General features: G+C 40.3%; 2 protein-coding genes across 3 annotated transcripts; one reads left to right on the top strand and one right to left on the bottom strand.

Annotated features, from left to right (window-relative positions):
* The first annotated feature begins 4,255 nt into the window (after nt 1-4,255).
* Nucleotides 4,256-8,377, top strand: LOC121520356 (insulin-like growth factor-binding protein 1). Its single transcript, XM_041803756.1, has 4 exons — nt 4,256-6,622; nt 6,793-6,935; nt 7,100-7,228; nt 7,338-8,377. Exons 1-4 carry the CDS (start codon nt 6,277-6,279, stop codon nt 7,461-7,463), a joined length of 744 nt encoding a protein of 247 aa, XP_041659690.1. The 5' UTR covers nt 4,256-6,276; the 3' UTR covers nt 7,464-8,377.
* Nucleotides 8,378-10,113: 1,736 nt separating this feature from the next.
* Nucleotides 10,114-14,718, bottom strand: LOC121520437 (insulin-like growth factor-binding protein 3). 2 transcript variants are annotated; one of them, XM_041803885.1, is made up of 4 exons: nt 14,328-14,718; nt 13,591-13,841; nt 12,716-12,835; nt 10,114-11,095 (listed from the first exon to the last, which is right to left on the bottom strand). In XM_041803885.1, the coding sequence occupies exons 1-4, from the start codon at nt 14,716-14,718 to the stop codon at nt 10,970-10,972; spliced, it is 888 nt and encodes a 295-aa protein (XP_041659819.1). In that variant the 3' UTR covers nt 10,114-10,969. The 2 variants fall into 2 exon arrangements, with proteins under 2 accessions (XP_041659819.1, XP_041659820.1); XM_041803886.1 differs by having other exon boundaries at nt 13,591-13,838; nt 14,328-14,700.
* Nucleotides 14,719-14,923: the final 205 nt, after the last annotated feature.

Here is a 14,923-nt window from a genome sequence, read left to right as displayed (position 1 = left end):
GGTGAGTGAATACTTTTGGCAATATAGTGTAACTTAAAGTCTATTTTCTGAGAGACAGGGAGCTAGTGTAGAGACCTCAGAACAGGAATGATATGGTCCACTCTCTTGGTCTAGTGAGGGCTCGAGCTGCAGCGTTCTGAATCAGCTGCAGCTGTCTGATTGACTTTTTAGGCAGACCAGTAAAGATACTGTCACAGAAATCAACTTAACTGAAGATAAATGCATGGACAAGTTTTTCAAGGTCCCACTGCAACGTTAGTCCTTTAATCCTAGAAATATTCTTGAGGTGTTAATAAGCCGACTTTGTTATTGTTTTTATGTGGTTTTTAAAATTCAGGTCTGAATTCATGACAACACCCAGATTTCTGGCCTGGTCTGAGGTTTTTAACTGAAGTGACTGGAGCTGCATGCTGATTTTTAGACATTTCCCCTTGGGTCCAAAAACAACCACCTCAGTTTTTTTCTCTGGTTAGCTGAAGAAAATTATGGCACATTCATTTGGTAATTCGGGCAAAAAAAGAACAGACACTGGACACTGGAAGACTGGAAGGTGTTGTGGACAGATGAGTACAAGTTTGAGGTCTTCAGATCAATTTTGTCAATTTGTGAGACACAGAACATATGAAAAGATGCAAGAACAACGCTTAAAACCACCTGTCAAGTATGGTGGAGGCAGCGGGATGGTGCTTTGGAGGTGGTAAATTAGTCGATTTGGTCAGACTGGGACCTTGAGGAAGAAAAGCTATCACAAGATTTTGCAACTTCCATGCCATACCCCGTGGACTGCACTTGATTGGGGCCATTTTCATCCTACAACAGGATAATTACCAAAAACACACCTCCAAGATGTGTCTGCAATATTTAAAGAATAAGCAGTCAGCCAGAATTCTGGCTTCAATGGATTGGCAAGCACGGTCTCTGGATCTGAACCCTATTGAGCTGTTGTGGGAGCGGCTTAACTGTATGGTACAAAAGAAGACTCCATCAAACCAAACCATCTTGTGGGAGATGCTCCAGGAAGCATGAGGTGAACTCTCATTAGATTACCTTGGAAAATTGATAGCTGTAATGCCTATAGGTCTGCCAGTAATTGCTGCAAAATGTGGGTTTTTCTCTGATGGCAGATGTTTGAAGAACACATCCATCATTTCCATTAAAATCCTCATTTCTGGGGCGCAGGTGGCCAAGTGGTTTAAGGCACGCCCCATGTAAGAGGTCGGCACAGGTTTGAATTCTGCTTGTGACACCTAAACCTCATGTCTCTCCCCAGCTCTCTCACCCCTGTTTCCAGTTGTCCTCCTCTGTCAGTTAAGGCATAAACAGCCCAAATATAAATCTTTTTTAAAAAATCGTTTCTTACTCTGACAATGTAAGCATGTCCAGTTAATTTGCTATATTTCCTATACAGACTAATTTCATAAAAAACAAGAAGGTTATATCCATAAGACATATCATATGACAGTGTTTAATATTTAACATTTTAGAGATATGATGAATAAAAGTAAAAAACACAGATGGATTTGGGAAGAGGCCTTAATATCCTTTACCTCTTATTTTAGAGTTGGTCAAGCGCCAAAAGCTCTGGATGACAACATCCTTTTTTTGTTAGCTTACATAATGCTGTGGTGACTGGCTGACACTACTCCTCATGACAGATACACTGAACTTAGTACCTGAAGTTGGTGTCCCACTAAAGTACTGTTGCTTAACAATATGTGACAATAAAAAATAGATTTCATTTATAGATCTGTTGTTTTTCTCAGGCTACATTGATGCGTTAGCCTTATGTGTCAGAAAGGGCATCCACCTCCACCTGTTACCTCAGTGTAGTTAAGCCTCAGCACCTGATTTCAATAATCTACTAATTACTGCCTGATACTGCAGAGTATTTACTATCAGAGCACACAGGACTTCAGCAAGCTACATGGACATTCAAAAGCAACAAGTAAGTTAAAATGCACTTTTTAACAGATGCTTTCATTAATTATTAGTAAAGAAGTTAGTCAAAACTAAAATTGTGTCAATTAGGCCCTCTGTATGTGAAAGAACATGATGATTCAGAGCCAACATCTGGATCCGATGCAGGAAGAGCCAGAGCCAGAGAAGGAAATCAAAGGAGGCAAAACAAGAGAAGACATTCAAATAAGAGAAGGCATGGAGACAAAGGAGGCCATGGCAGAAGTCCAGAGTGAGGAGGATGAAGATCATGCTGTTTCACTGAGGTCTCTGAGACCTAACCGACTGTCTCGTTCTCTCAGCTGTTCTGGAAGTTTTTCAGAAATGCAATCTACCAGCAATCAGCAGGAGGAAAAAATTAATTTCAGAGATCCAAGAAGACATAAGAGACATAAGAGGAGGTCCAGCAATGGTGAACTTGAAATAAAGGTAAGTTTCATGAAAAATCATAAATTTGACAACAAACAACTCATGGAAAAGAGATTTTGATCTTTTAATTCAGGCCTCCAAGATGAAATGGAAAAAACCCAAACCTCCAGCAGCTCAGAGGAAGAGAGTCAACAAAAGAGCAAGGAAGGCAGCTGTGACTGTAAGTTTTAGTTCAAGTTACTTATAAAAAAGATTTGATTTTAGTGTTTTTCTTACAAATGCCATAAAAATATCTCCAAACAGGAGACCTTTCCTCAGTGGCTGGTGGACCTGATGGTCAACATTGAGGAGGCAACAACGTACCAGCTAGTAGTTGAGTAACTCCTCACAGGGTGCTGGGCATGCTAACATGACCTCTTTGTGGAGCTCTGAACGTAGAACAAATTCTTCATGGATTATTTTGCCTGGCACTGCCGTGGAATAAAAGTCCCAGTACAATATAAAAGGCCTTTCAACTAAAGAAGCAATATGGTGTCATGCTACATGAGTTTCTACTTTGTTAAATACAGACTTAGCATGAAGTTATTTAAACACTTCCCAACATATTTACCACAAACTCAGTGTTCTTTAATTTAAATGTCTGTGTAAAACACTATTTGAGTGGCCTAAGCATGCTCTTCAAACATCGTCACACAGGTACACCCACACACAAAGATAGTAGTAGTTTATTGAACTTTAGAGGGGCAATAGGTAAGAGGTTATGTTTTCACATTGTTGGTTACCAGTAAGATGTGGTTATGACATTTTTCTTTGTGGATACAAAGGAACTTTGGGGAACTCAGCTGCAAAATCATTACTTATAGAGTTGCATATGCTGACTATCATTTCTATTAGTTTAATGAATATGTCTTCTATGAATATTGTTCTTTAAAAGTAAAATATGTTTTTCATGTGCCATGATAAACTGCAAGATGAGCTGGTTTATGCTAGTTTAATTTTGAAGAGAAGACCCACATAAAAACAGATAGCTAATAAAGTGGGATTAATGTTACAATGAAAATAATTAACCCACAGTGATTACCTTTTTTGAAAAAAAAAAGACAGATGGAAATTTAAAACATAATTTTTATACTTAGGCTAAATTACAAAGACTTTGTATTAATAATTCTTGTAATAATATTTTTTTTAGTTATTTTTTAATAGTTATTTTAAGAGAATTTTGTATTAGTATTGTCAAGTCTTGTCATGGTTGGGGTATCATTTCAGAGTCTGTTTAGGCCTCAATTTGGCCAGGCGCAGCCTGGACCCTTTACTATGACAATAGAGATATATGGCTAATAACTAGTATTGGTCTGATTCTAATACAAGTATCAGAAATACTTCCATAACTGCTGAAAGTGCTGGTATTTGTATCGGCAAGCAAGGCTGCCCATAAGAGGGGATAAAGGGGAGAGCCTTCCAGGGCCCTGTCAGCAAGGTCAGCGAAGTCATGGTCCATTTTTATAGCTAGGCTGTGAAAACTATATTTCATTTTTACCTGACTAATCACTCTTATCAGAGAAACAAAAATGAATTTAATGTATTTATGTTGTAATGCAATGTAGCCCTTCTCAAGATGTAAATCCCTTTTCAAAAAAATAGAGCGACCTTTATTAGGATAGTGTAGAAGAAAGTGAGACAACTTTGGGGATCAATAATTAGATACTTGCAAAAATGACAAAAAGAAGGGGGGAAAGTGGTAAAAAAAAATAGGGAAAAGATTTGGTTAAAAGGGGCAAAAAATGGGTTAAAATGGCAAAAGGTGGCAAAAAAGGTTAAAAATGGTGACAGGTGGTTAAAAGAAATGGCAAAAGTAGCAAGTTTGGCAAGAAAAGGCAGGACATGCAAAAAATGATAAAAAGTAGCAAATACAAGTAAAAAGTATCAAAAGATGGCAAAAATTGGATAAAAGTGGCAAAAATGGGTGAAAGATGGCAAAAATTGGTTTGAAATTGCAAAAATGTGGCAAACATTGACAGGAAAAACTGGGAAAAGTAGTTAGAAAATGGCATGAAATGACAAAAGGTGGCAAAATGGGTTAAAATGGCTGAAGGTGGTAAAAACCAGGGTTGTAAGTTACAATGTTGGTTAGAAATGGCAAGAAATGGCAAAAATTGCTAAATGGCAAAGAAGTGGCAAAAGAATTCAAAACCTTTGGGCATGGGGCAAGAATGGCCAGAAAAACTGGCGGAAAAACATGTTTTCAAAAATGGGTTGCTGGTTAGACATAGCAAAGGATAACAAAAAATATGGTTAAAACTGGCAAATAATGGACAAAAATTAATTAAAAGTGGCCAAGATGGGGTTGAAAGCACCAAAAGAGTCTTAAAAATTGGTGAAAGATGGCAAAAATAGGTGAAAGGTGGAAAAATAGGAAGAAAAGCTGGTAAAATGTGGTTGGAAAAAAAAGTGGCACAATTAAATAATTTGAACATCAGAACCCAAATAGTACTATTATCAGCTGTTAGCCAGGATGAATGCTAGCACCAATGCTACTGATCCAACCCGCATACATTTACATTATCAGTAAATCACAAACGGGGCAGGCCCATTATACAGTATAGTTAGTTTTGTGTAGAATCACTTCAGACCAGTGTTGCTGTACACAACAAGAAGTGACACAGGTTATTACTATTTACTATTTTTTTTCTCCTCTTGAAGCTAGCCGTTGCACCATTCTAATGATGCTATCCATGCCTTTGTTGTCCATAAGGAAGCTTTTCAACCAAGCCTGGAATTTGGGCCCCTTGGGGATTTTAAAGATTGACACCAGTAGATCTGATATTAAACATCTTTTAATCTGTTTTTTACAATCCATTTTTGATCATACATTGCTGCTAGCTCAAGTGCTAACGTCCATATCATGTTCCCAAGAATTCGTTATGATGGGCAGTCAACAACGGCACGGCACAGTCAATCCAGAAAGTTAACACCAACAGTATTTGGTATCGGCTGATAGCCAATGCTCATTGGAATCAGTACCCAGAAGGAAAAAATGGCATTGGAGCATCTCTATTAACAATCCTGTTGAACTAGACTGTCCATGAGTACAAAGTAATCTTTTTTCTTGTTCAGCATGATCCCGTTTTAGTTGTATTATAAATCCCTGTTCTGTTAAAAAAAAAAAAGTTTCAAAATGAAAGGCTGGGGGTCACATAGAGTACACTGCATGAGTGCTGTTATTGTGTAGATTTAGTAAGTAGAGGTATCTGGCATTTGCCATACATATAGTTATACTACATAATACTACACCAAAGAAACAACCAATTACTAGCGCCTTTCTTCAGACAAACATGTTATGATTCAGGCAGAGCGATCCATAATGTTAGGGTTATGCAATGCTAAAGGGGAATGATCTTGTTTTTCTGTCTGCCTGATAAGAGGAACCTTCAGCAAAGACACTGCAAGGACAAACAGGGTTTAAGTTTGAAAACAATCCGTCAACATTACTTAACAAAATAACAATGGAGCTTTTATATTCACCAGTCATTAGCTCATAGGCTATAACTTCATGAATTGTTACTTATTGCGGATGTTAGCTATTACTGTTTTATTGACACATTTCTTCCAAAAGCAGCATCTGTGTGATTGTTTTCCTAACCTCAGGTAAAGACAGAGGTTGGTAATTTGGTTGTCCAAAAACAGGGTTGTTTTGATGTACAATCACTTTAATGTTCCTAAGTCAATATTGACAACAGACCTCGTGAACCTGGATCTACGCACGTCAAGCAGGGTCATCCACCGTTTCCAGCTGCTTAGTCAAAAAAAATTTTATTCGTGGTCAGTGTGTCAATCATTAACTCCTCAAGAGGCCGGATCTCTATATAAATACTGCTGCTTCAGAGAAAGGAGTTTAGAAACTACTCTACACTTGAGCTGAGCTATCCAGATAGAAGAACTTGTTTACTTGAGATGGCTGGATTACATGAGAAGCTGAGATTTGTGGCAGCACTAGCTGTGGCTGTCATAGCTGCGGTGAGGTCATCCCCGGTTTTGGGACCAGAGCCTATCCGCTGTGCCCTGTGCTCGCAAGAGAAACTGAACGAGTGTCCTGCCATCACAGCAGACTGCAGGCAGGTGCTGAGGGAGCCTGGATGTGGCTGCTGTATGGCCTGTGCTTTGGAGAAAGGAGCGTCCTGTGGGGTTCACACAGCCCACTGTGGGGAGGGTCTGCGCTGCACTCCGAGGCCTGGTGAGGCCAGACCACTCCATGCTCTGACCAGAGGCCAGGGGGTCTGCACTGAAGACTTGGGTCAAGGTAGCATAAGTTTTTTTTTATTTTATCTTTCATGTCTTTTATGTTTTCTACTTTTAAGTTCTTTAAATGTAAATATTTTAGAGCAACAAATATGGTAAGGGATAGACATTAGGCAATGCTGACTTGAAAAATGTCCCTTATTAAGTTTAAATTCTCTGTAACTGTTACAGAAGAAGCTGATACAGCTTCTGACCAAGGCTCCTTGCACTACCTACTGAGTCTCAACCTTCCCCTTGATCACCAAAACACAGCTGAAGGCCAAGAGAGTATCAAGGCAAAGATCAACGCCATCCGTAACGAACTGGTTCAAGAGGTAAGGGTAACTTCAAGCTGACTGAAGAGGGTGCTTCAAAATGATCTGGCTTCCTTCCACTAGAGGGCGCACTTGCTTATGAGGAGATGTAGATTCCTATAAGATAATAAGGAATCATAAATATTTGGTGAAAGCATAATGGATTTCATGTCTGTGGTTCTCAGGGTCCCTGTCACATTGAACTGCATGCAGCTCTTGACATGATCGCCAGCTCTCAGCAGAAACTAGGAGAGAAGTTCACAACTTTCTACCTTCCAAACTGTGACAAGTATGGCTTCTACAAGGCCAAACAGGTGAGAAAGTCCAGATCTTCCATATTTAGTCCACCTGTTTAAGGAGATTCATCCTAAATCATCGGGTGATTTATTCCTGCAGTTAACCATGCCTGTTTATCTTTCACAGTGTGAGTCATCTCTGGTTGGACCGCCGGCCCGTTGCTGGTGTGTCTCTTCCTGGAATGGGAAGAGGATCCCAGGATCGAGTGACTTGCTTGATGACTCAGAGTGTCATCAAGAAGTTTCTCACTGAAGGATAGACACTTTTTTATCACTCATAAATAAACACAGACACACAAATCTAGACAAAAACAAACAGGTTTCATGACTTTAAATGAGGTAAAAGTTCAAGTCTATTTGCAACAACCTGATAAGTGGACTGCTTTTTCCAAAAACACTTTCATTCACACTAATATCCTATTCCAGAGGGAGAAAAATCTCTCATTTTATTTACATGTATGTATCAAGGCTTATTTATTCTGTGCTTGTATATTCCTACTAACCATTTGTCATTTTTAGATATTTTATATGTTTGCCTCTTTTTTTGATTGTAAATAGGGCAACACTGTATACATTTGTGTTTCCGAATAACTCCACTGCTCACAACCACAAATCCACAGCTCTGCCAAATCCATTTCAGAGTCTTCAGGATCAGGTTTTTTTTTTTAATTCATTCAAAACTGGAGCTGCTCGCAGCAAGACACAACACAGCCGCTCATTCATTCAACATGTTGACATTGTCTGAATGTATCTCCATTGGCGTTTCCTCAATGGGTATTGGGGAAATACTTAGAGTGCCACAAGTATGTGCACAGTGGCCAAGCACAAACATATCAAGATTCATCCAGGCCACGATGGGGTTTGGGATTGGTTTTTCTGCATTTGTCTACCTCTACAGGTCTACTTGTTTAGCACAAAACTGCTGAGGGCTCTTCTCAGCAACATATAAGAACTTTTATTGGTCTATTTCATCATTTATTCAAGTATTTATTATGATTCATTTGTATATTTATGCTATTGTTTGCTGCTGAGCTCTTATGCAGTCAATAAAATTGTTAATAGTGTTTGAGAGGATTGCTGCTATTCTGTTATTGGTTTTGTTGAAACAATGTACATATTCTTATAATTCCCTGGATGTGCATCCAATTAAAGTGTTACCACATTGGATACATGTTTCAATGTTTTTTTTCTCACTGCCTAAGATTAATTCAGACACAGTCAAAGCAAAAAAATGCCCAAAACAGTCTGCTGCAGACCATTTATCTCTGATGGCCACTCTTAGACGCTGTCTATTTCAGAATGGAAGTGCTGAAATTTTCCAGTACAATGTTTTCGATTTTTATTTTTAATTCAACTTTATTCATAAACAAATTCTGGCAGTTACATTCATGAAATAATCACAATGCAAACATTACATACTTAGCAACATTTCATTAACAAATCTGAGGAGAAGTTCAGAGGTCAAATCTTGGTTTAGATTATGATTAGACCCTTTCTAGAGGTAGTTTGCTTTAGCATTGTTGGCTTTAGCTAAAGCTAACATAGCTACGCCAGCTACATAGTTAACATTATGACATAGGCCAATGTAGCTTAGTTAGATTTAACAATGTGAACGTTAGCAAAGTGAGCTTTAGAAAACAAAGCTACAGCTACCATAACTATGCTAGCTACATAATTAACGTTACTACATAAGTTGATGTATTTAAGTTAGATTTAGCAACATGAGCTTTAGCAATGTGAGTTATAGCAAACAAAGCAAAAGCTAACGTAGCTACATAGAGAATGTACCTATGTAGATTATATAGTTGCTTTGTGAGCTTAGCTTTAGATACGCTATGTAGCTTATGTAGCTTATGGAGCTACGTGAGCCATGCTTGCTGCGCTAGAATGATTTCATGTAGGACGAGCTTTTCTCCTGTAAGCAGACTTTTTAGCTTTGTTAAAGTCCCTGTAAAGTTACGAGAAATCTTCATTTTAAGTTTGTTGTATGAAAGGCCACTGTGCTATGAACCAGCAGGCGAAATTTCTGTCATTAAAAACATCTCTAAGTTTATAAAATTAAGCTTCAAAGTCATGAAAATGAGGCAGTAATGTCTGCTCTAGGATGGTGTGGGTGTGTTGGGAGAATGAGCCAAGGCCACATTTTCTCATTAGGGAAAATCTCAAATTCTAAAAAATGCTTTTGATCAGGGCTGTCTGGCTCTGTACCAGAGCAGAAACAAATGTTGGAGATTAGATTTACTGTTTTCTGGCACAAATCTCCTCAATTGTTTTTTTAATGACCTGTAGGCCACAGTGGCTGATAGAATGGGAAATTCCTCACAATAAATAGGAACGTAGCATGTAGCTGGCTGTGAACTTTCAAGTAAGGCAGAGAAATTGGCTAACAACAGACTGTACTGAGATAATCTACTCTGTGATTTTATTTTGTTGTAGCGTTGGGAGGAGTGTGTTAATTCTCCATCAAGACCGATTATGTTAAGGGCTCCTATATTTGCCCTGCTTGAATAAAACCAAGCCAGGAAAGAGGTGAAGAACTTTCTAATGGTCTAAATCAAAAATTCAGTGACAGATCTTAGTGTTTTCATATGTTTACAACAAATTATTCCAACATATCTAGTGTGTTGAGACACAAAGTTTGGATTTCTTTTTCACCGGGAGTTTCAGCTTTGTGTTATCAGGTTTTGCAGGTCAGGTTTTTAACTTTTGGTGTCCTAACCATTACATTAATCCTTACACTTAACTCTAAATGGAAGCTTAATCTGATTTTATTTTGAACGTTTTTATCGAGTCTTTATTTTCTGAGATGTACGGTCTGCAGCCAGACCCTTCTCAAAAATGCAAGATAAAGATAAAAATAAAGAGTATGCAATACCTGGATAATTTTATGCTGCCTTTATTAAGTAAAAATAGACCTCTGAGGGTTGCATTGTACATGCAAACAGCATAATTACTTAAACATGGGCAAATGAAGGAAAATTTCACTGGCTACCCAGAGATCAGAGATAATGGTGTGTGGCCTTTATCCCACAAAAACAGCTTATGCAAATTGACAACAAAACAGTACTAACCACAGCACAGATTAAAGAAAAAAGTCTCTTTTCCGAGGTTTGAGATCCAGCATAAAAAAATCTTAATATGCACTGTAGCTGCACAGCCTTGTCCAGCTCCCTGAGGAGCAGGAAGTATCCGGCCAAAATGGAATTCATAGTAATAAGAATTCATAGTAAGGCACTGCAGGCTTACTCTGAACTACCAACATATATTAGACTTACATACATTTCATGTTTGTCGAGACAAAACACAATGTCTTCTTACAAAATAACAAGCATACATATTTTGATTACACATCACAAGCATGTACACATGTGCAATGCCATTTAATTGTGCGTAAAATGAATAGTGTTCTCATCAACATTTGTGACAAATACAAATGCCTCATTCAGAATAACACCTCCGGTGAATACTCAGAGGTTGTCTTGGTTTGGTCAGAGACAAACAGCTTATGAAGACTCCATCCATGGCAGAAAAGTACAGACTGTATCTGTGACATGGAGGCTTTTCCTCCTGATACTCTTCCTCTGTTCCCTCTGCTCTGCCTCAGAAAAAGGTCCCACAGGCAACAGATAGAAATAGCAAACATCCATATATCGGTTGAGCCATCTCTTGACCTCTCTCCCAATATCCTCAGTGTCTCCATTTGTTTACAAATCTTCTTGCTCTCACTCCCACTCTCCCTCCCTCCATCCTGCTCTGCTCCTATTGGCTGTCCGAGTTGTAGTACTGGGCGTCTCCTCGCTCCTTCCCATCAAAACCTGGCAAAGGCTGCCCGTATTTGTCCACGCACCAACAGAAGCCTCGCTTTCTGCCTTTGGATGGACGGCACTAGAAAGGAATGAAGGGACAAGTTAAAGGGAGGGATAAAAAATAAGTAGGAAGTAGGCAGATTAATGTGCAAATCTAGTTGAATATGCAGCAAGGCACTTTTCTCAATGAAGTAGAGCAGCAACAGTTAAGAGGCATTAACGGTTGGATTGTGCTGAGTCGACTTAGCCTTGGTTATCCAGCACACTGTGGTATTTTGAGCTGCTTTTATGGTCTACCTCCTGTTACACACACATGTAGAGACCTTTAAGGTAAACAGAAACCTGGTAAAATATTTGCTTAGTCCCATTTGTGAACAACTGAGAACCAAGATCTATTTTCAGAAGCCGGTGGCCAGTACGAATCATCTGTTGCTGATTATACCCCACAGCTCCAAATTACGGGTACTACAAATGACTTACAGAGCCTGTGGAGCTACCCAAGGGCTGTTATTTTACTGCCAATTTTACTAAAGGTCAACCTCCACTCTAGTAAAACATGCAGCCATTCATTTCAAAGGCTAAAGAAACTGTGCTGCTGCTGCTGCTAGTGCACAGCAAATTCAAAGCTGATCAGGAAGGAAGACATCCTTATTTTACTCGATATTTGGCAGGGTTTGACTGAGGGGCTTAAATGGAGAAGGATGCCATCTGTCAGCACACTGCTGCACAGGAAGTTAGGAGGAGAGAGATCCAGCTAATCATCTGATTTAGAATCTTCAAAATATTGGACAATAAATGCATTGAGATGAGTTTTATATTCTGAATGCAACACAAATGCTTTGTTAAAAAAGCTCAGAGTAAGCCAGCATCAGTTTACAATACAAAATCTTTGCAGAGTATTTCTTTGGAAAAGAGATCTGTTATCATTTGGACTGTCATGCAAGCTGATTTCAACTAAAATCATGCAAATGTCCAACTAAAACTGACCATCCACAACTACCAGGAAATCCCAAGGCACCTCAAGGCTCAGTGAGGACACCAGGTCAATTCTTCTAAAAAGACAATGACAATAGGCTTTGCATTGTGAGCCTAGCTAGGAGATGATTGCAGGTCAAGGAGAACACTACATTAAGCAGGAGGGACTGCTGTGTTATAAGAAAAGCTTCCTTGATGATGCAGTGGCGCGGGAGCCCTAAGTGCCTCCATATGAATGCGTCAGAACTACTCATTTAGTGCAACCCAGTTCGTGGGTGAACCATGTGAGCGTAGGGATGGCTGCAGCTCTATTTTTGTGCATGCTTCTCAAAAGTCCAGCAATTATGGGGGGAGCGCATCGGGTGCTGGTGGCCACCTTGACGTCTGTCTCCCTGGGAGGGTTCGTGTTAAACGGCCATCGTCCCAGCCGTCAACCCCACTGGGGTTTGGCCCCTGTGGTTCTTTCTCTAGCGCCAGTGGCTAGGGTCTACCTCACTGGTGTGGTGGTGCAATGATGAGGCTCTAATAACTACCAATGAATACAGGAGGACAGCTACAAATCTGTAATTGGGCTGCAGGAGCCCTAAAGCTTGAGTCACTAGGCTACAACATTGAATCCTTATTAATGCAGCATGTGAAAAGGGAAATGTGGGTTTCCTTTTACTGCCATTCAAAGATTTGTGAACTTTGTAATCAAGTAGTCTTATAAACTTGATGTTTTTACCTGCTTTTTCTTATAGAAGCCCTTCTTGTCACAGTTTGGTATCCGGAAACCTCTGGGGTTGAGAATGTCTGTAAGTTTGAGGCTGCTGAGGATGCTCTCAATCTCTCTCCGACAGGGGCCCTGCAGAGGGGGGGGGTATAAAACCAGTTAGTGTACCAAACCAAGTAAATCTGTGTACAGTTCTGTACTGTCCTTCTAAAAACCCAAAGTGCAACTACTGTAAGCACAAGCTGCCTCATTTTGTGATGTTTTTTGTCAGAAATTCTCTATTTTTGTGGACATAAACAAAGCAGATTCACATTATCATCCACATCCCTGCAATTTTACCTGAACAATGCTTGCTGAAATATAAGAGATAATGGATGACAAATGAATTCATTTAACACTTTGCCAAAGCGTATTACAACTTTTTCACTTTACACAAAGGATGGAGGATAGATGAATTCAGAGAACTCAAAGAAAGTCAAATGGCTTGTCTTCAAGTCCAGCTACTCCAGTCACTAATCAAAGCAGCCAGTCAAAGCCCATTACTAGTGTGTGCTCACTTCTCTGGCCAAAAAGACGATCAAAATAGCAACAGGGCTTCCTAACAGGCACTCACACAAGCCAATCCATCATTCGCTGGCTCCCATTGCACCCGGCACGCGGACGCCTTGTGGCCAAACAATCGCCTGACCCAGGTCAGCCGCAGGGCCCTCGTACCCGCTCGCTGCCATGCCATTCTACTGCTCACGATGCCTGCCAACTGTCAGCACCACTACCCAAAACATTTCATCACCCGCAGGGGGAGAAAAACACCAAAACACAGAGGAAGAGGAGAAAAACATTCCTCTAGACTGCTCTGAAGGCTGAAAAATATTTGTTGCAGTACTTACATACTCAGGCTCCTGTTTTTTCTCCAGAGAGAAGTTTAGCTGGTCTGTGATGAGTGGTCCCGGTAGCTCTTCCATCTTAAAGCTCTGGGTTCGCTTCTGCTGCTCCCGGCGAAGGACTTCAGACTTGGCAGAGGGGAAAAGGGGGTGAAGTGGAGGTCTCAGTGGTCCCATGGGTCTGTGGGTGCTGTACAATGTTTGAGGGCTGGAGCCAGTGGAATTCCTCTCCTCATCTTGTGTCTCAATAGTCTCTGCTAAAAATTAAAAGCATGTTTATGCCAAAACAGATGACTGGGATACATCCAATGATAAGAATTTATTTCTCTTCAACACTTATTATGTCTAATCAATAAGAATATGAGGAAATCTGGGAGATTCTTTGCCTCAGTGTTTTTCAACCTAAAACCTTGAGTCGAACTAGAGAGTTAAATAACACTATCTCAAGGTAGAAATCAAAACAACCATGAATAAAAAACTATTCTTCACATGCAGATTAAGGAAGGTTAGGGTGTTCACCTGCTCTTTCCACAAATTAAGAGGTGTTATTTTTTAATGAAACAACAGGATGATTGTAGCTTCAAGATAATTTCAACTACTTTACTTTTAACAGATCTTACTTTTTGCATTACACGTGGGTATCAAAAATGGACTGCCGTTTAGAAAAGTAGGCAGACAAGCAAATATAAAATACCAAAATGAGCAATGCATGCTGACCGGCAAGATCCATGCAGAAGAACTACCTGGAAGTTCATTGACTGGAGGTGTTGGTCTGGCGGTGAATCGTCTGGTAGTAGCGTTTGCACAGATCCCCCGTCCCTCCAGCAGAGCCTGCAGAGGCTTCGTCTCGCCGGGCTGATGCTGACATGTCAGCCCGGAGCCACATCTCCCGGTGTACACGCCGCACGGCTGGCCGAAACTCAGAGCACAAGTCATGCAGCAGCCGCAGCCCGGTTCGCGGACTTTCTCTGCGCAGTCCTTGGGCAAAGGTTTGCACAAAAGCCGCGCTCCAGCGTCACATGGCTCGCATTTGATAACCGGTCCGATTGCACCTGACCTCCGGCTGAACGATGCGAGGAAAAAAGTCATGCAAAGTGCGCGAAAGCGGGAGTCCATTGTGGCGTCTGAGGGCATATGGTGTCAAAGTGAGGCACTATTTTACTGTGGTGACTTTTCACTGGTCAGCTTCTCTCTCATTCACATAAAGCCACCGGACAAAACATCTCAATATATAGACCCCAGTGACTGAACTAGTCACACCCCCGCATAGCTTGTGGTCTGCTGATGAATTGTCTCATCTCCGTTATTCCTATAAAACCATTAGACCACATATCAGGGA

The sequence above is a fragment of the Cheilinus undulatus genome, linkage group 13, assembly GCF_018320785.1.
Source record: "Cheilinus undulatus linkage group 13, ASM1832078v1, whole genome shotgun sequence".
In the NCBI taxonomy this organism is placed as follows: Eukaryota; Metazoa; Chordata; class Actinopteri; order Labriformes; family Labridae; genus Cheilinus; species Cheilinus undulatus.
Note: the sequence above shows the minus strand (reverse complement) of the source record. Positions and strands in the feature narration are given on the sequence as shown.